The sequence below is a fragment of the Bos indicus genome, chromosome 18, assembly GCF_029378745.1.
Source record: "Bos indicus isolate NIAB-ARS_2022 breed Sahiwal x Tharparkar chromosome 18, NIAB-ARS_B.indTharparkar_mat_pri_1.0, whole genome shotgun sequence".
NCBI lineage: Eukaryota > Metazoa > Chordata > Mammalia > Artiodactyla > Bovidae > Bos > Bos indicus.
Window position 1 is genome coordinate 46,670,490 of NC_091777.1, and position 20,883 is coordinate 46,691,372.

General features: G+C 53.0%; 1 protein-coding gene across 3 annotated transcripts; it reads right to left on the reverse strand.

The window, feature by feature from the left end:
- Window positions 1-142: 142 nt before the first annotated feature.
- DMKN (dermokine) lies at window positions 143-14,899 on the reverse strand. 3 transcript variants are annotated; one of them, XM_019979098.2, is made up of 19 exons: window positions 12,513-14,865; window positions 12,053-12,244; window positions 11,888-11,941; window positions 11,572-11,616; window positions 10,920-11,198; window positions 10,208-10,243; window positions 10,008-10,070; window positions 9,777-9,815; window positions 7,757-7,807; window positions 7,557-7,604; window positions 7,236-7,283; window positions 5,028-5,084; window positions 4,642-4,689; window positions 2,791-2,838; window positions 2,404-2,445; window positions 2,006-2,077; window positions 1,225-1,248; window positions 1,069-1,116; window positions 143-451 (listed from the first exon to the last, which is right to left on the reverse strand). In XM_019979098.2, the coding sequence occupies exons 1-18, from the start codon at window positions 12,912-12,914 to the stop codon at window positions 1,069-1,071; spliced, it is 1,596 nt and encodes a 531-aa protein (XP_019834657.2). In that variant the 5' UTR covers window positions 12,915-14,865; the 3' UTR covers window positions 143-451. The 3 variants fall into 3 exon arrangements, with proteins under 3 accessions (XP_019834657.2, XP_019834658.2, XP_070628186.1); XM_019979099.2 differs by lacking the exon at window positions 2,404-2,445; XM_070772085.1 differs by lacking the exons at window positions 143-451; window positions 1,069-1,116; window positions 1,225-1,248; ... (3 more) ...; window positions 4,642-4,689; window positions 5,028-5,084 and adding an exon at window positions 5,521-5,649 and having other exon boundaries at window positions 12,513-14,899.
- Window positions 14,900-20,883: the final 5,984 nt, after the last annotated feature.

The window sequence follows — 20,883 nt, forward strand, 5'->3', positions numbered from 1 at the left end:
CCATAGAGTCGCAAAGAGTTGGACCCGACTGAGTGACTGAGCGCACTCAGGAAGAAGGTGAGTTACTCGCCCCAAACCCGTCTTCCCTCCTCCCTGACCCAGACCATCAGTGCTGTATTAAAGAATAAAATCTGCCAAAGTATTAAGGATACAAGATTCCTGTTTTATTTCCACAGAGAAACTAAAGTAGGACGCTCCTTCTGAATTTTCGTCACGGTGACTTCAGGTCACAAAATGGAGCTGGTGAAGAAACAGCTGGGGTACCCACTGAGACTGGTGGTCAAGGAGACATCACCACAGTGTGTGGGGGGAGACAAGGGACAGGCAGGCAGGACCCCAAGCTAGAAAAGGCAGGTGTTGGCGCTCAGACCAAGAGCTGGGGCCCGGGCACAGTCTGGTCCCTTGACAACCCATGTTTCTCAGGGCCTCAGTCGCGGTCGGAAGTGCTTGCCTAGAAGAAGAGAACAGAGAAAAGGGTAGAACACCAGCCACTCCCAGATCTGTTGAAACCAGGCGTTCTCTCATCTCCCCCAGCTGCTGCACGCACAGTTCCCTCGTGTCCTGCCCATGCCACCTGCGGTCTCCTCTCTCTCCTCCCTAAAACAAGTATTACCCCTCCCACAGCCCCCTCCCCCTTCCACACACAATTCCTATCCTGTTCCCACTCCTTACTCTAGTGTTCGTTCCTGTCCTTGCCTGGCCCCATGAAATACTCAGAGGGTGCATTCCCAGTGTTCTAGGTCATTTTTAAAAAACTCTTCCAAGTATTTATTTTAACTGAAGTATATTCTTCTTTTAATTTTTAAAAACATTTTTTGGCCAAGCCATGCGGGAATCTTAGTTCCCCAACCAGGGATCAAACCCACACCCCCTGCATTGGAAGCTCAGAGTCTTAACCCCTGGACAACCAGGGAAGTTCCCGGTCACTTTCTTATGAGTCTTTCTCCACACGCCACACTTGGGTGTCTCCTCCTCCTTAATACCTTTAGCATGTTCTTCTAGAACAAAGGGAATGCCCAGCCCCCAGCCCTGACCCCAGGTGACTGTGCCTCAGCTCCTGATACTCACCTACCAAAACTTCACCCACTGCAGCAGGCCAGGGTATGTCCGGGAAGCCTGTGGGGCAAGGAGAAGGTCTGAATGGACAGCGCATCGTCCCCCATGCACCCTCTGGCCTCAGACCCCTTCTCTCGAGAGCCAAATTTTCTCTGGCCCAGAACTTACCGAGGAAGAAACCGTGACTCCCCCCTGTAAAGAGAAGATCAGATGAGGTGAGGTGAGGGCCTCCATGACTGCTCTGTATCAGCCATGTCCTCAGGGCTCAGGAGGGGCCGGTGGCCCCAGCATGTTCAGACCAGAGTCATCCCAGAGATCCTTTGGTCTGACGGCAGCCTTTCGGCCACAGCCAGTTTCTCATCCTGCGTGCATTTTACCCAAGATGATACTGAACGTGGTCTCTGAGCGTGCACTGATCAAGGGGAGTGAGAAGAGGAAAGTTAGGTCTCCCTCTGCCTGCCCGGGGGATGAGCAAAGTGGATACCCACAGGAGTATTAACTGCAGCTTCACCTCCTTTCAATCAGCAGGCAGTTTCTGATCTCTCAGAAGTCCCAGAGAGCAGGGGCTTTATTATTCCAAGAGATGGAGGGCAATACTGGCAGTTCGTTTGTTTGTTAACCAGCCGAATTAGTATTCAGCATATTCCTTTACTGAATTTATAAAATTGTTTCTTTGAGCCTGAATAAAGCAAAATCCTCACTTTTCTTTCCTGTTACTTCCTTTATGAAAAGCTTTCATTTTCCCACCAATCAAGAGTTTCTGGGCCAGCCTCCTCTCCCCCAGAAAGGTCAGCAGTTAGAGATAGAGAGCAGATTTGCCGTGGGTCCTGTAATTTTTGAGAAGGCTTATGTTCCTCACTGAGAGGATCCCAGTTTTCTCCATGGCATGCGATGTAGTCACGGTTCCCCTGTAAACTCTTCTGAGTGGGTGGGCAGTTGCAAGTCTTACCTTAGCGGGTGTCTTGGCTGGGTACTGCCCGCCAAGGGCTGCAGGAGGTCCCTGCTGGTTGTAATTGTAGTTCTGTGGAAGGAAACAGTGGGGGGCGTGGGTGGGTAGGGGGACAGGAGAGACGGGATGAAGGCATTTTACCCCCAACCCCCTGCTCTGGCTGGACCTTTCTCCAAGCCCGTGCCTCCTCCCCTCCTCACGTCATGTGTTTGCTTCTGTAGCATCTCCTTAGCCACACCCATGCCTTCACCTCACTTCACCTCCCAGCCCAGATGGCCTGGCCTCCCTTGTCCTTCTCTGCCTCTCCCAGCATCTCAGGTGTCACTGAGGAGGTGGGCAGAGGAGACCAAGGAAAGAAGGGAAGTCTGAATCGGGTGGTCAGGTGGCAATTAGCTCACCTTAGCAGTCCCAGCTACTGCGTCTTGCCATCCTGTGCCAGGCTGAGAAAATGATAGAACCAGGCGTGAGGAGGGAGAATTTCAGATGGGCCAGACCAAGAGCCAGGTGGGCTTCCCAGGTGGTGCTAGTGGTAAAGAACCTGCCTGCCAATGCAGGAGACATAAGAGAGGTGGGTTCGATCCCTGGGTCAGGAAGATCCCCTGGAGGAGGGCATATCAATCTACTCCAGTGTTCCTGCCTGGAGAATCCCATGGACACAGGAGCCTGGTGGGCTGCAGTCCATAGGGTCACAAAAAGTTGGACACAACTGAAGTGACTTAGCATGGACAAGAGCCAGGCGGGAAGGGGCCATGGGCCTTCTAGGGCATTCTGAGGGAGGGACTCACCTGGCCAGCCCCACCTGCCCTCTTCTGAAGTGATGGCAAGTCCTCGCCCTGGAAGGAAGAGGGAGTCAGAACAAGGGCAGCCTCATGGTCCTTCAGGCCTTGCCGGACTCTCACCACCCAGGCTCTGCCCTCCTTCTGGAGGCCAGCATCCCACCCGGCCCACCCACCCCTCTCGGGGTCCGTGATAGGTGCTGCCTATGGTGAAGGCGGCGGGCCAGGAGGAAACTGATGGCCCAGATAGATAGAGGACAGGTTGCCACACTCAGTGGGCAATGAGGAGGAGAGAACAGGTTTGGCAGCCCCACCATCACCCAGGCACCTGCAGTACTGGCCTGAGCCAGAATAACAAGTGAGGGAACCTATGCAAGCTCCCAGGGCGGAGCCCCTGCGTCAGCCCCACCCATCTTCAGCCTGCAACACACCCTGCTCCCCTCACAGGCCTGGTGATCCCTCTTCCCAAATGCTGTTCTCTACGGGGTCTTTGGAAGGCCCGGCTGCTTCCCACGGAGGCCAAGTCAAAGGAGAGAGAGGCAAAGGAGAAATACAGGAAAGCAGACAGAGCCCTTAAGAAGCACTGCAGGGACTTCCCTCGTGGTCCAGTGGCTAAGACTCTGCACTCCCAATGCAGGGGGCCCAGCTTCGATCCCTGATCAGGGAACTAAGATCCCACATGGCTCAACTAAGGGTCCCCATGCCAGAACAAAGATCAAAGGTCCTGCATGCCGCAACTAAGACTCAGCACAGCCAAGGAAATGAGTAAATATTTTTTAAAAAGAAGAAGCACTGCAGATGTGCAGGCCACGTCCCCTCCTCTGATCAAGGCAAGGGGAAATCTTGCCTGTCTCTTTCTCAGGCTCAGGATCTTCTCCCCAAATCTGGCTCAACACTCCACCTTATCCATACCTGCCATTGACTTCTTTTTCGTTCTTTCTGTCACTAACTTCTAACCCCACTATTTTCGTTCTTTCTGTCACTAACTTCTAACCCCACTACTAGCCCCAAAAACGTGGACACAAACTGGAGGACCTCAGGCCTCCACAGGCATTTTTTGGCTTGGTCCACATGTGTAAATTCAACTAGTTGTGAACAGTTGAAAGCCCTAGCTTTTCTAGAAAAAATCAAGACAACGTGTCCCCATCTGTCCAGCCTCACGTGCCCACATGGACAAGGGAGCCGGCGGCCCTGGCCTCAGTGCCCAAGAGTCCTGATTCCCGAAGGCCACTAGCCCCATGAAACCCAAGTGTGGCCTTCAACAGGACGCTAAGGCCCTGCCCGTCCTTCCCAGAACTCAGATAACCAGACCCCACCACCCCAGCACCTGCCTGCACGCGACCTTGACCCTCCCTCCTCCTCCTCCCCCGATAGATACTACCCTCCCGCTGCCCTTCAGCTTTCCTCCTGAGTGACCCCGTTCCAGCCCTGAGAGTTGAGCTCAGCCCCAGGCCTCTCCATCTCCCCCACCCCATGACCCCTGCCCCCTGCTCCCCCTGCAGTACCCACCCAGCTGTGGCTCCCCCCGAGCCAGGCCACACACAGCAGGAGCAACAGCAGAGATGAGACAGTGGCCGACTTCATGATCTCCCGCCTGTGGAGCCCTTGACTCGCGACCTCGGCTTTTATTCCCGGGAGGACCTCCCACCCAGCTCCTTCTCCATGACTCACAGCTTCCCTTTCCCACCCCACCTCCACTGGGCACACACACAAGGAGGAAAGAAGGGACTGAGGGAGGCACCTTCCCTCAGCAGGGAGGAAGCAGAACCGAATCTCCATGCAGCTGCCCTGGGGCCCCGAACCCCGTGTCCCCAGAGCTGAGCGTCCTGACCCCTAAACCGGGGGTTCTACAGCCCTTACCTCAGTAATGACTTTCCAGTTCAAGAAAGGAGTGTTGTGTTTGAAATCCTGAAGGAAGAAGGAAAGATGAGTGGGCCACAGGGAAAGAGGATTCAGAGGGTGGAGTGTGGCAGCCTGTTGTGAAAGTTTCAAGATCACGTGCAAGAACGAGTTTTGGCGCCTGGGTGTAGTTTGGGGTTAGATGAAGATAATCCTCCAGGAGACTGAGGGTGTTACATTGCTGATGGTACTGGTGATAAGACTTGGGGGAGATGATGCATCTCAGAAGTGGGAAGAGGGGGAATTTTGTGACAGGTAGACTGAGGGGTAGCTGCCTTGACGGAGGGAGGGAAGAGGGACAGGATCACCAGGATTCCCAGTTCTTCAAAGAGTGAGAGTTCTCCTACCTCCCAAAGCCGCCTGAAGTAGAGGAGGGCACGAGTGCTGGGGGGTGGGGCTTGGCCCTGTGGATGGAAGTGGGGAGCGAGCCGGTGAGCAAGGCGCCTGTCCCCAACCCACCCTCACCTGCACCCTGCTCCTGCTTCCCTCAGCCTCCAGAATTCACTGTGACTGAGGTCTGGGGGGAGCTGGTGCCTCTAGGGACACCAGAATACTGTTTTGGGGGACAGGGAGAGGGAGGCTTAGCCACGCCTCCGTCACCCCCACAGCACACGACAGCTTTCTTCTCTAGCCAAGTTCCACCCCCTCCACCCCCAGCCTCAGGGAGAACACAACCTCAGGTCCTGCCCCCTGGACCTTTCCACTTTACTACCTGCCCACCTCCCAGAGATGTGGAGCCGAAGTACCCCCTTCCAACCACCCCGCCCCCTCCCCATCCCCCAGAACAACAGTGGAGACGTTAAGAAAGGAGCAGAGACCAGGAATGTGGGATAGCTGAGATTTATTTTGGAGCAAGCGTTGAGGTTAGTAGGGAGATAGTGGTGTTTAAAGAATGGGTCAGGGTGGGGGCTCCCCTCCATCTGGTAGCTCCGTGTCTGGAAGTCATGGGGTGCGAAAGCTCCTCTGGTCCTGGGCAAAGAAAGAAGTTCCAAGGGGGAGCTCAAGGACTAGGGATTCGGTGAGCAGTGGACTAAGGCAGGGGTAGATGGGACCTCCGCATCAGAAATCTACAGGGACCTTTGCGCCCACGGCTGTCATCCAGTCAAGTCCAGCTCTTGGGCTTGGAAACCCCCATACCTGCCAGGAACGTGTGGTCCCCTGTCCTCACTCCTCATCTGGCTGAGTCCTGGCTCCCTCATTGCCCCTCCCCCTACCATGAAGGAGGTGGATCTCTCCCTCCTCTTCTCTGCCCATCTCTTGTGTCCTGTCCCTTTCCTGGGAGATCTGCTCCTGGGGGAGCCACCCCCAGTGAATCCTGCCTGGCAGCGAGCACTCCCTTTACTGCCGCCCTAGATGTGCAAAAACGTTTGACCCCCTGGGAAGTATCTGTGCATGCCCTGGTTCTCCCATTAAATTCTTAAGTGCCCATGCTCACAGGCTTGAGCATGGTCCACGGCAAGGAGTCTTGCCCTTACCAGAGACCATTCTCTATGAAATAGAAAAGTCTGTTTTGTTCATTTCGTCCCTCCAAGCCAGGACTCTGCTGTAGCCGGGAGCTTCTGCAACTTCCATCTTTCAGTCCCCATCTTACTCCCAGAGGGTGACGTTCCTGAGATGGGGACTGCCTCTCTGTCTCCCCACAGACCATCTACCTCCCCCATGAGTTTTGGAGGGCAAGAATCCTAGTCTGCATTCTTTTACTTGAAGGGTCAGGAACTCTAGTTTCTCCAATCAGGTGGCTAGTAGGACTGGGATGGGCAGGGGGCGTCTGACCGCTGGAGAGCAAGCCCCAGTGGCAAGAGGCAGCTGCTTCTCAGCTCTGGGCTCTCACAGGCCATAGAAAGAGGAGCCCAGTGTTGCCGTATTGTTCTTTGAAAATGAATCAAACAAAAGGATCAGTGGACCACCGATTGCAGCTTCTGCCTTTGGTATTTGAATCATTTATTTGTGCTTCACCCCCCATTCCAGTCCACCCCCTCTGCTCTGGAGATACATCTGCTATTCTGGTGTCAGACCAGCCCGACCAGGGCTTCCCCTGCAAGAGCAAGGAGTAGGCAGGAAAAAAGGACAAGGGGGTTCTGGGCTCCGAGCATCTCCTAAGATTACGTATGTGCAGGGCCCAGACTGATGCCTGGAGCGTTCATTCCCTTTTCCTTTCTCTCTTGACATCAATCCTCAGGTGAACTTTAGCTTCCCGTGATGATTCAGTCCATGCCCTGCCTCTCTCTGCCTCTGCTCCCTCCCTGGTTCCTGGGGATTAGGCCTACTTACTCTCTAGGGAAACTGAGGTTCAGGACTGTTCAGGTCTACATGTTGAGAGGTGAAAGAAACCTGCTCCCTCCTTATCCCCCACTCCCAGCTGTTTTGAAATTCTCCCTCTCTTTTCAGGTCTCTGCTGTCCTTCCTCCTCGTTTTTATCTTTTCTTTTTAAATGGCGGAAATGTCTTCTTAATGACCATCATCACTGTTCCCTGGCTCACCTAGCTAGAGTTTAGCTTTCTTCTCTACATCCCTCTCTTAAAAAGATCAGAATGACGTGGCCTTCCAGCCCTTACCTTGTTTAAGGCATCCCAGTTAATGAAGCCCAGCTTGGATTTAAAATTCTGCAGGAAAAAAAAAAAGAAGAAGAAGAATGGCCAAATTGGACATAGTGTGATTGACTCAGGGCCTCAGGACAAGAGAGGTCAAGGGCCACTGCTGACAATCATTTTATTGGGTTGGCCAGAAGTTTGTTTGGGTTTTCCCAAAGATGGTATGGAAAAACTGGAACGAACATTTTGGCCAACCCAATAGCCCAAAGACTTCAGCCTGTGGGACCAAGAGACACAGGTTTGGTTTCCAAAAAAGAGTGAGCAGAGCACTCGTGCTGAACTCACCTTCCAGAAAGTGTCGAAGTTGAAGGGCTCAGAAGATGTCTGAGAGTTCTAAGGGACCAATGAGAAACAGAAGGAGAGTAAGAACCCACTCTGTGGGCTGGAGGCAGGGGTGGGAGGCACGGGTGTTGGGGGGTGGGGAGGGCAGGCAGGGGTGCTTGACACCACGGTCCCGACCCAAGAGGAGTGATGTTCTCACTCACCAAGGTGTTGACTCCACTGACAGCTTCGCCTTCTCCACTGGAGCCCTGCCCCTGGGTGGGGAAAAGGGGACTGATGATGTTCAAGGCTCCATGCATCCTGTCATGCATGGCGCCTATCACCTCTCTCTTCTCAGCCTTTGTACTGTGTACTCTCTGTCAAGCCATCCACCCCACTTCTTTCCACAGCACTTAAGAGCCGCCACCTCCAGAAAGCCTTCCTGGACTGACTTGCTGCTTGCTCTCCAGACTAACCCTACCCAGTCCCTTGAATCAAATCCATATTCTTTCTTCCCCCCATTCCTTGCTCTCCAAACACCACTAGTAGCCAACATGTAGTCCCACTGTGCACGGGGCACTGTGCCTCTTTCCACCACTTTCCCATGTGGAAACAGCTTTGCTTTACAGAAGGAAACTGAAGCAGAGAGCTGTCCAGCAGCTTTTCTCAGCTCCTGTCTCCGTGTTAGACTCCAGTGCCAGGACTCTGAACCACCTTGGTGTGATTACGATGCAGAAAGCTCTGCAGTAACTGATGGGGGTCAACAAGTTAGCTTCGCTGTCCCTGTTTGACACAAGAGGAAGCCCAGGCTCAGCGAGGTCAACTGACTTGCCTGGAGACACACAGATGACAGGAGATACTGCTGGTGTTCAAACCTCCATCTTTTAACTCAAAATTCACTGCCTTTCCACTTGTCAATTCTGTCTTCTTACATTTGGTTTTAAAAAATATCCCCTTGGGACTTCCCCTGCGGCCCAAAAGACTCCTCCTTGCAATGCAGGGGGTGCAGGTTTGATCCCTGGTCAGGGAACTAAGGGGTTTCCCAGGTGGCGCTAGTGGTAAAGAACCCGCTTGCCAATGCAGGAGACATAAAGGACATGGGTTCAACTCCTGGGTCAGGAAGATCCCCTGGAGGAGGGTATGGCAACCCACTCCAGTATTCTTGCCTGGAGAATCCCCATGGGCAGAGGAGCCTGGTGGACTACAGTCCATAGAACCGAAAAGAGTTGGACACGACTAAAGCAACTTAACATGCATGCACGGGGAACTAAGATCCCACTGTGGGGCAAGTCCAAAAAGTAAATAAAGAAAAGAAAATAAATATCCCCTTGATGACAGAGGATGCGATGGTTGGATGGCATCACCGACTCGATAGACATGAGTTTGAGTGGACTCCGGGAGTTGGTGGACAGGAGGCCTGGTGTGCTGCAGTCCATGGGGTCACAAACAGTTGGACACAACTGAGCGACTTAACTGAACTGACTGATTATTCTGTTATTTTTGTCTGTTTTTCCACCTCACTACGTATTTAAGATTTTGGTGTGCAAAAAGAAAACTAAAAATAGAATTACAAACTGGGAGGTTTCTTAAAACCTGCCTACCCATAAAAGGTTAGTGTCCCTGACATGTGAGGAGCTCTTCACAGAGCCTTCTCGCTGTAGTGCCCTCCTCCCCACTGGGCATGCTCCTCGTCCTCTCACATAGGCTAGCAGCCTCGGCAGGACGCTTGTTGGAAACCAGAGTCTCAGCCGCACCCCAGTCCTGCTGAATCAGAATCTGCATTTTCACAAGACCTCTGGGCGCTGCCTGTGGACCTTAGCGCAACACCTCCTCTGTCAGCTCAGCAGGTGCTGACAGAGAGCCAGATTTCCAGGATAACTAGGAGGGAAAGGTACGCTTTCAAAATGAGTTTCAAAACTCATCACCGAATTCTGTTCACTGGTCAGGTATAGGACATTTGAAACAATCCTGTTTCTAAAAGGACTGGTTTTCGTTCCATTGTTCACAGCCCCAGTCTGTGGTCTAACGTGAGATAGATCATGTAAGGACCTACAATTAATTATTACTTGGGAGCTAATTAGTCTTTTGAGGAGCACGCCCATGGTTTCCTCCCCCTGGATTGTAAATTCCCCACAGACAGGGTCGAGACAGAGGCTCGCATTAGGAGAGGGGTGAGAGGAGCTGCAGTGAGGAGGGAGCACCACTGCAAGGATGAACTGCAGTTGCTGCGGGTTCAGCTCTCACCTGACCCCCAGATCCCCCGGACACGTGCGGGTTGTCACACTGTGGGAGAGACAAAGAGAAGACTCTTGGTCCCCACCCAGACACCTAGTCCAGCCCTGCAGACTGCAGCCTTCGCACCCCAAGGCTGGCCTGGGTCCATCACCCTGTCAGCATCCGCCCTCGTTCCCTGTGGGGACTGAGGGAGCTGTCCTCTCCCACCATTGCCCACCTTCCATGCCTCTTCACACTCACCTCGGGTTTGTTTCTGACACCACTTCCAACTCTGCTCCCCGAGGAGGGGCTGGGATTGTATCCCTACAAGGGAGAGCAAGAGTCCGTGTGGGGGCTTCAAAGGACTTGGAAGGGCCCAGAGTTCCCGAAGTAGGGATTGTCCCCATCCCCTCACCCTCTCCTGGAACCTAGAGAGGAGAAGGGACCCCTAGAATCCTTACCTGGGAGGAGCCACCATGATCAGAATTTCTAGTGTCCTAGATGGAGGGAAAGCGGGTGGTACAGAGAGCAGTAAGTTATGGCAGCTTACAGCACCTGGCTTGTTCTTGCCTGAGACCTTTCCCAGAACCCCAAAAAAGCCAGCTGTGCCCCCTCTCTGCAGGCCCCCTGGTTGGAGCTCCACCCTCATCCAGCTCCCAGGTCATGGTCCCCGACTGACCCTCTCATCCCTCCTGTGGGGACATTATTATTAGCATCTACACCGAAGTTCTGTAAGTGTCCTTAAGTCTCCACATGTGGTCCTGTCCCCGTCCTCCTGGGAGCTTCCCAAATAAGTGTCATGTTTCCCTGGGCCCACCTCTCTGGCTCCATCCACCACCCCAGCTCTGGTCAGATTCATCAAGTAGACATGCCTGCAGGAGCAGAGGTTAGACAGGAGACAGCATCCCCCATCACCAAGTGGATGGCAAGGGGCTAGGGTAAACGCAGTAAACTAATTCCAGTAAATTCTTCTGGAATTAGAGGGCACGTGTCAGTGGCACCGCCTGGTGGGGCTTGAAGGTGGGCAACATGAGCTGGGGGGCCTGGGATGACAACTCCATTGACGCCAGCTACCCTGGGGCGGGCAGCTTTCAGGAAGACCCTGGAGTGAGTGTCCTCAGCAGGGACCACCGGGGGCCCCATCTCTGCCTTCAACAAAAGAGTAGAACATACCGAGCTGGACCCGGAGCTGCCGCTGCTGCCTGCATTGCTGCCTCCACCGTTACTGCTGCCGCCGCCATTGCTGCCTCCACCGTTACTGCTGCCGCCGCCATTGCTGCCGCCGCCATTGCTGCCGCCGCCATTGCTGCCGCCGCCATTGCTGCCTCCACTGTTACTGCTGCCGCCGCCATTGCTGCTTCCACTGTTACTGCTGGTGCTTCCATTGCTGCCGCCATTGCTGCCGCCACTGCTGCCGCCACCATTAGTGCTGGAGCCACTGCTGCTGCTTCCCTGAGGAGCAGGAAGAGACCAGCGTCAGTCACTAAAGTCCTGTCCGACTCGGTGCGACCCCAAGGACTGTAGCCCGCCAAGCTCCTCTGTCCATGGGATTCTCCAGGCAAGAAGACTGGAGTGAATAGCCATTGCCTTCTCCAGGGGATCTTCCCCACCCAGGGATCCAACCCTGATCTCCCTCATTGCAGGCAGATTCTTTACCATCTGAGCCAAGAGACCAGAATGAGGTCTAAAGATGAGAACACCAAGGGAGAAGGCTTTCCTCCCTCTCCCTCCTCCCTCAGGAATATTTCCCGCCCAGTGTGAGCTGAGTAGAGTTTCTCTGTCTCCTCCCCGTGCAAAAATGCTTCAGGTTGCCCCGTCCTCTTACCCCAGAGTTGCCAGAGCTTCCACCTGAGCCAGGGGGGGTGGTGCACTGTGGAGGGAAGGGGACGGGTGGGGTTCCAGCCGAAGCTGTTCCCCGGGGCCAGGCTGTCCTGCATCTTCGGCTTGGCTTCCTGTCCCGGTGCCTCTCTCCCCGCAAGCCTAGCTCACTCTTCTCATCCTAGTCCCCACACCCGTCTCTCCCCAACTAGTCTGTTTCTTCCTTCCATCCCTCCCCTGCCCATCTTTCTCTCCGCTGTGTCTCTCCCAGTTTCTATCACATGCATCCAGACACCTCTGCCTCTCCAGGCTATTCCTCTTACTTCTGTATTTCTGTTGTTGTTGCTTCTCACTGAACCAGGTTTGGGCGAGGTTCCCTGCAGGAAGGGTGAGATGAGCTTGGGATCAGGAAGGACACGGGGGAGGCGCCAAGAGTGTGGGCTTGAGGGCACGGAGGGGGCAAGCATCAGGGTTGATGGTTACTTTACCTGAGAGTTGGCCCCCAAGTTGAATGCCCCTCTGTGGCCTCCCTGGCCCCAGGAGCCTCCCTGAGCATTAGCTCCAAAGCTTCCACCTGAGCCTCCAGAGAACACCTGGTCCTGGGTGTCCCCTGGGCCTCCAGAGCTGCCCTGAGAGCCAGGAATGCCATGGCCTCCGGATGGAGGCTGCCCATTGGTTCCCTGAAAGAATGACATGGCTGTACTGAGTGTGTGTGACCTCCTCACTCTGGGGTGGAGGAGAGCGGGCCGAGCAACTCAGAGAGAGAGGAACCGGAGCAGGACACAGGGGCAGGCAGGTGGAGAGAGACCCAGGGCAGTGGAGGAGGGAGGCCTGACGTGGAAGGATCGCCATCGATGAGGAGGCATCCCTCCTTTCAGCTGCTTCCCGGGATCCTCAGCCCAACTGCCCATAGCCTCCCATTTCCGCAGCGGCCTTCCAGCTACTCACCCAAGCTCCGTTGCTGCCGGGCGTCCCCTGCCAGGACTTGTGGGCAGGGTCCACTCCGTGTCCGATGATATTCTCAGCCTGTCTGTCGGCCTCACTCCCAGTGTTTTTAAGAGCGTGGCTCGCTTCCTTAAGCTTGTGGGCAAGAGCATCCCCCAAGTGGGGGTCCCTGGCCTCCCTGATTCCCAAGCCCTCTGTCTTTCCAGTACCTTGGCCAATGGCCTTCTCGATTCCGTGGATGGCAGCTTCTCCCAGCACGTCTCCCAAGGCCTCTCCCACCCCGTGTCCAATGGCTTCCCCAACTTCTTCTCTGGTGTTCTCCTCTCCACTCTGCAGCGGGCTAGCCTCCCCACTGCCCAGGAGCAGGAACAGCAGGAGGCAGGCCAGAGACCCCTTTAGCTTCATCTCTGCCTCACTTCCTCTCCCTGAGTGTCTTCTTTCCACCCAGGTTCCCTTTCAGGCCCTGTCGCTTCCCTGATGTCTGCCGGCCCTCCTCCCTTCTCTCCTTCCTTCTGGCTTCTTGTTCACCCTCCCTCTGGGTCTGCAGCCTGCTCTCTCCCTCCCCAAATGCCCTTGTCTTCCCAAAGTCCTCCTCCACGCCGCTACTCCTTATAGTGTAGCTTGGGAGAAGGTGGCAGGGCTGGGCGGTTCAGGGTCCCTCCCCACAGTGACTCAGATCCAACTACCCGATAGGGTAATGAGCTGTAATTGTGAGTCTGAGTGTCTGTGTTGAAACAGAGAGGGAGTCTGTGCATCAGGGAGGGAGGGAGAAATGGGATGAGTTCGGTGCCAAAGTGTTCTGATTTCCCAACTCCAGGAATTTGGGGCGCGGGGTGGGGGTGGGGGCATCTGGGGAGCTAGGCTGGTGGTGCCTCCTAAAGGTGATGGGGTGGAGGGGACTTAGGAGGGAGGAATCAGACAGGATGTCAACAGAGGGAGCGAGGGTAAGGAGCCCAGTGGAACAGGACCCATCCTAGGTGTAAGCCAGCCTGGATCCAGGGCACCACGATGGGTGCAGGTGACCTTCGCCAGCCTTCATCTCTCCCATCTCTCTCGCCTCCCATACTGCCACCTACAGGTGAGAGCCTGACACTGCCGTGCCTTCCAGCCACAGAGCCTGGGACCCCAGGCAGCAGTCAGGGAAGGAAGTGGCCGTGACCCTCAGAGTGGTCATCAGGGCGTGTCAGTTAGCATCTGGGCTGAGAAAGCTGGGTGTGGAGCAGGGGAGCTGGGCGGGCCGGCCACCCCCAGGGAACAAGTGGGAGGGAAAGACCTAGGGAGGGTGCAGCTGACCCAGGCACCTATCCTGTTTACCAGGCCTGACCCAGGCACCTATCCTGTTTGCCAGGCCTGGAGGGGGCATGTGTGTGAGCTCACAGCCTGCTGTGAGGGCTGGGACTACACCAGCTCACCCCACCCCGCCCCTAGCTGCTCCCCAACAAGCCAGAACAGCACTGGCGAGGGAGGAGGGGTCAGCACAGTGGTCCTCTCCCCTGGGCCCAGCTCAGTATGCAGAACTCGAGCATCCTCCAGAGGGCTCATGGCTCGCTGCTCAGCAAGTGTGGCCGCTTCTCCCACTCCCATGAACCCCAGGTCCTCCCATTTGGCACTGCCTGTATTGCTGGGACTCATCGCCCAGTTAGGAGGGGCCAGTTTCCATCTGCCTTTCTCAATGTCTCTCAATCAGTCTCTCTCCACCCCAGCACCCGCACCCCAACTTGTAACATCCATCACCTCTCACAATGTAAACACTGCCTGTCCTCCGCTGCTCCTTCCTACTTCCCTATTTTTCCATCGCTGACTCTTTAATGATAATAATAGTGGCAATGGTAATACAATAGTAATCGTCATCATCTTTGTAGCTGCAGTTGATCTGTGCCCAGCACTGGACTAAGCACTTTAAGGCTCAGACAGCCCTGGAAGAATCGGTCTTATTATTACCCCCATTTAGGTACAGAGAACTTGGTGCTCAGAGAGGATATAGTGGTGGGCTGCCGTCTATGGGGTCGCACAGAGTCGGACACGACTGAAGCGACTTAGCAGCAGCAGCAGCAGCAGCAGTGGCAAAGCCCAGCCCAGGCTGGCTCGCTCCTGAGCCTGGTTCCCAGCGCACTCTGTCTTCTTGGTGCCTGAGACCCTCTCCTGGTTTTCAGAACCTTCATTCTTCTCTGGGTAGAATTGGTTTGCGTTTTGCTCCGGGGCCATGTGAGGGGCAGAGAGCATAAATCTGAGGCCTCCGGGGTTAGTGATGGACACCCCACACCCCCCGGGACTCGCTGCTCCCCACCCACACAGGACCTCAGGGAAGGAGGTGGCACACATGCTCGGCAACTCCAAGACTCCTTCCCACACTTCCCTCATGGGACATCCTCACCACGGCATAGAGCTGCCCTGTTCCTTCTTTCTTCTTTCTCTCTCCTTCTTGGAGCCAGCTTACCTTCTTAAGTATATTTTAAGAGAATACTTTATATCACTAAGTAGAAAGCCAGGATCATTGGCCCATAAACAAAAAGTACAAAAAAGCAAAGTGAGAAGCAAGCAATTGTATCACATTATAGCTGGCGGCAGTTCCTGTATCATTTTTGTTTTAAAAAATAAAGATTAGCACATCTGAGAGAGGTGTTCTGAGCACACAAGCACAGAAATGGAATCTCCTTCTTCACCTAATCAAAAGTTTCTTAAACATTTTAAGAAAACAGTTAAGTTTCTCACTTTTTGATTCAGACTTATTCAAAGCCATGTTCACAAGCCATCTAAATTCTCCCATGCCACCATTTATACCTTCTGGAAAAATACTGCCCTCAGACATCTGTGGACCTGAGGGGTCACTTCAAATCAGTCTGAAGGCATGTTTATTAAATACCTGTTGTGTATTTAATAAACAGAAGACTAAGTGCTTTCACATGAATGATCTCATTTAGTCCTCACTATAATCTCGAGAGATAGATATTATTCCCATTTTACAGATGAGGTAACTGAGGTCGTGAGCTGTTTAACACACATACAAAATCATATACAAGATCATGGCAAAATGGAGCTGTCAGAATCACCTAAATCTGTCTGACTCCAAACAGCCTTTTCTCCTACAGCTCCGTGCCTCTTCTCTTCTTTTATGCATAACAGTATCCACAAATCTGATATGCCCAGACCCTCTGATTTCAGCTTTTCTCTCTAATTCACTACTTCATTCATTCAACAAGTGTTTATTGAGTGCTTACTCTGTGTCATGCCTATTCTAGGCATGGAGTACAGCATGGAACAAGATCATGAAAATCTCCCTCCTTGGGGAGCTCACATTCACTAAGGGGAGATTGGACAATGAACATATCAGGTGATGAAGAGTCTTAAAAAGAAAGATACAAGGGGGTGAGGAAATAGACAAGACGGAGTTTGGGGTTTGCTTTAGTTTTGGGTTTTTTGTTTTCTTGGCTGTGCCTCCTGGCTGGCAGGATCTTAGTTCCCCAACCAGGGATTGAACCCAGGTCACAGCAGTGAAAGCGCAGAGTCCTAACCATTGGACCACCAGGGAACCCCCTCATAGTGTTTTAAATAGCGTGGTCAGGAAAGGGCTCTTTAAGATGTGATCTATGACCCAAGACTGAAAAGAAGTGAGAGTGAGCCATGAGAATATCTGGAGCCCGGAGATTCCAAGCAGAGAAACAGGGCAAAGGCCCTGAGGCAGGAGCCTGCTTATTCTGTTTGAAGATCATTGTGGCTTGTGCAGAGGGGAAATGCGAGCAGTTGAAGTCAGACACAACTAGGCCAGATTGTTGAACTTTGGGGACCGTGGTGAGGACTTTGACTGCTAATGAGGTAGAACCAGCCAAGGGCTGGGAATCAAGGAGGGTTGTGCTAATGAGGTAGAACCAGCCAAGGGCTGGGAACCAAAGAAGGTTGTGACCTGATTCAGATGTTTAACTGACAACAGACGGGGGTGGGGGTGGGCCTGAGGTGTACGGAGGCCAGGGAGGAAGCTTCTGGGGGAGGCCGAAATCAAGGATGGATCGGGCATGGGGCTCAGGGCTCGGTGGCATCTCTGCTCCCCTCTCCGGGGTCCTGGGCCTCAGACTGGCAGCTGCTGGCTCACCTCATCCTTTCCTGGAGCCCATGCTCAAATCCTGACTTGATTACTTACTGCAAGAGGTGTAGATACAAGGATGACACAAGGTAACACACAAAGCAAAGAGCTTAGCACGGTGCCTGGCACATAAGAACACTCGAAATATGTTCTTGCTAGTGTCAGACACATCACCGATGTTGGAATAATTTCCTGGCAGCTGTTTAATTTTGAGACACATACACAGGCACGCAAGTACCCCCTGAATGGGCCAAAGGCAGAAATTTATTTTTAAAGAGGACTTATTTGGGGAATTCCCTAGCAGTCCAGTGGTTAGGACTCCCCACTTCCACTGCGGGGGTGACAGGTTCAATCCCTGGTCTGGGAACTAAGATCCGTAAGCAATGTGCTTCCCACTCCCCTACCCCCGACAAGAAACAACTTGGTACGGGAACTTATTTGGAAGTAGCCCTCCCCCAACCCAGGGTCACAAGGAAGCCCGCCGCTGCCCCTCGAGCAGAGATGCCCAGCAGGAAAGTGCTTGGGTTGAGGAGCCAGCCATCACTGCCTACTAGCTGGGTGGCCTCCATCAACTCTGTCCCTTCTCTGAGCCTTGGCTTCATCATCTCTAAGGGGGTGATCATGGGACCCGCCTCAGGGGAGGTTATGAGGGTGACTGAATCATGTCTGTAAGTGCTTAGTCTAGAGTGAACACCCAATAAGTGCTGGTGGTGACGGTCCCACCCAGCCTCCTCTCCCTGTTCTTCCACAGCCTCGGCAACTGGCCTCCTCTCTTTCTGACTCCCTCGCCTGACTGCCTGTCTGGCCCAGCTTCGGGCTTCCTGCTTATACATCCCAGGTCTGCTCCAGCCGGTAGCCTCCTCTCTACTAGTTGCCAGACACCTGTGCCCGGCCTCAACCCCTCTTCCAGAAACTCTTAGTCTAGGAGAAATGGATATGAAACAGGTAAGGAGATAATTGCAGGCTTCCCAGGTGGCTCAGTGGGTAAAGAATCTGCCTGCAATGCAGAAAACATGGGTTCGATCCTTGGGTTGGGAAGATCCCCTGAAGGAGGGCATGGCAACCCACTCCAGTATTCTTGCCTGGAGAATCCCATGGACAGAGGAACCGGGCGGGCTACAGTCCATTTGGTCACAAAGCGTTGGACACGACTGAAGTGACTGAGCATGCACACACACACACAAGTATATAATTACAGTTTGTCACAACACCTTGAAGACCAGGATCAGTGCACTATGGGAGCAGAGATAGACCTTTGTTCAAACCGGGGAGTCAGGAAAGGACAGATAGGCAGGGCAAACGTCCCTAGCAGAGGAAGCAGAGCTCGCCAGGCATCGAGGAAGGACTGAGCCATGCCTCTTGTAACCTTCAGATCTGGCTCAACCCTCCTCTTCCAGAAGCCTCCCAGGACTGACCCCCAGCATTATCCTATATCTCTTTGGCACCGTCAGGAACCCCATTCAAGCCAACCTAGCAAGAAAATGGAGGCAAATAGAATCAATGAAAGCTTTTACTTTCTGAAAGAATGATTCCCCACTCAGAAGGGATTCTTCCAGACCAGATGAAAGGACGTTCAACACAGAGTAGACTCTCTGTTCCCACATGTGTAGGAAACATGCGGCATTGAGTTGGGCAAAAAGTTCATTTGGTTAGTGAACAGTTGTTCAATAAAGTTCTTGTGAAAATGGAAAATATGTGTTTTATTGTTACTTAAAACCAAACGAACTTTTTGGCCAACCCAATAGGAATGAATGCTTCTGTTTATTGAAATGCCAGAAACAAAGCTCTGGGATTTACTTTGAAAAGCATTGAAAATGTATCAGTATACCCAAGCAGAAGAATCAGGGGAGGGGATGGTTAGGGAGTTTGGGATGGACATGTACACACTGCTATATTTAAAATGTATAACCAACAAGGACCTACTGTATAGCAATAAAAGAAAAAGTATCAGTACATGGCTAGACGGTTTGGTGTGTGTTGAGTGGAAATGTGATAAAGCAAGCATAGTCATATGTTCATGGTGGAATCCAAGTGGTGAGTATGCAGGTATCCACTGTAAAATTCTTTCATTTTTGCAATAAGATACTGCCAGGGAAAAAAAGGAGCATATATTGTTTAAGTAGGGACTTCCCTAGTGGTCCAGTGGTTGGGACTCTGAGCTTCAACTGCTGGGGGCCTGGGTTCTATCTGTGGTTGCGGAGGCAGTGAGGCAAAAAATAAATAAATAATAAAATAAAATAGTGGTATTCTACAAACAAGGAAAAACACAGAGAATATGAAGTGCCCAGAACATTGCCTTTACTGTGCATATCAGGCCCCTCCCCTCCCTGGTGTGTCCTAAATTTAATCTTTATTGATACATCACTTCGTGTTTGTTTTCAAATTCTGTTTGTGCTTAGTCACTCAGTGGTGTCCAGCTCTTTGCGACCCCATGGACTGCAGCCCGCCAGGCTCCTCCATCCATGGGATTCTCCAGGCAAGAGTACTGGAATGGGTTGCCATTTCCTCCTCCAGGAGATCTTCCCGACCCAGGGATCGAACCCACATCTCCCGTGTCTCCTGCTTTGCAGGCAGATTCTTTACCTGCTGAGCCACTGGGGAAGCCTTCCCAGGAAGCCTTTAAATTCCCCAAGGGCAAAAACACTGTCTCTATTTCTGGTCCCACGGTTGATAGAATTTTGGAGCTGGAAGCCATGTTTGTAGTCCTCTCTTGCAGATCCCCGCCCTCCTTTATATGAGAGGAAGTGGTGGCCCCTGGAGGGGAAGGACATGGCCCACAGGCACCTGGTCTCCCAGCACTCCACCCATGCTAGGTGAGTAGTCTACAGACTTTATAGGCAACTGGGCAAGGTCAGGTTCTGGAAATAGACAGGCCTGCTACTTTCTCACAGGTTACCCCAGGCAAGTGGCCTGGCCCCTTGGAGCCTCACCTTCCTCCTCCACACACTGTAGATCACATCCTTTGGGTTGTAGGAAGCTTAAAGGGCTGTAGAGTATCTTTCATATGGTACCCGGAAGCTACTGCATGCTCAGTATATAGTAGTTGCTAGCATCGTTGCTCCGGGCTTTGAGCCATCCACAGATCTGAAAACGGGGCCTCGTGTGTCACCATTCCTCCCATAAAGAGGCCTCCCTCCTGTCCTTCCCCCTGAGCCCTTTGTGGTCCCACCGGAGAGAAGACCTCGCACGTGTGCCTCCTTCCTCTCTCCTTATTCACTGAGTCCCCTCCCTACTGATACTAAACAACAAAAGAGGACTTCCCTGGTGGTACAGTGGATAAGAATCTGCCTGCCAATGCAGGGGATACAGGTTCGATCCCTGGTCCTCGAGAAGGTCCCACAAGCCGCAGAGCAGCCAAGCCCGTGCACCACAACTACTGAGAAGGTGCCCTAGAGCCCGGGAGCCACAACTATTGAACCCATGAACTGCACCTCTGGAAGCTGGCACACCCTAGAGCCTGTGCTCCGCAACAAGAGAAGCCACCGCGATGAGAAGCCCACCCACCATGATGAGCGAGTAGCCTCCACTCTCCACCACGAGAGAGCCTGCTCGCAGCAACAAAGACCCAGCATAACCAAAAATATTTTTTAAATGTTAAAAATAAATAAATAAACAGCAAAAGACCTCTGGGTTTACAGAATATCCTTTGTGGCTGTTTCTCTCTCCACTTGTTGTGTGACTTTGGTTGTGTTTCTTAACTTGCCTGAACCTCCATGTGATTTTTTATAAAATGGGGCAATAGCAGTACCTCTTACCTAACTGGTCAATTGAGGCGATTCAGCGAGGTCATGCATGTAACACCCGGGGAGCCTAGCATGCCTTAATTACATGATACACACGGGTTACTATTGGTATTCCTTTGGGTCCACACCCCTGAAGGAGGATGCTAACTTTCTGGGCTCCACCAAGGTTCCTGCCATTTTCCCCCGGGTGCTCCTCCCCGCACTACTGGCCCGGCGGGGCTTTCCCTGCATGGATTTCCTCTCGGTGCCAAGAACGAACTTTGCACTAGTGAAGTATAACCTGTCCCTGTAACCACACTCCTCCATCAGATCAGCCCAAAATCTCCAGCTCCACCCATCCTGTGCATCAGACTCCCGGTTCCTCCAGCAGCAAGAGGAGGAAAGACAAGCCTCCTCCCATGAATCCCCCGCTTAGGGAGAACAATGGACCATGATGTTGTATAGTGTATTGTATTTATTCACAAGTCTCAGTATTGACCCCTAAGGGACTCTAGAAATCCTCCCCCTTCCCTTCCCCACGCCCCCCCAACCCCGCCCTGCGTGCCCCAGCTCC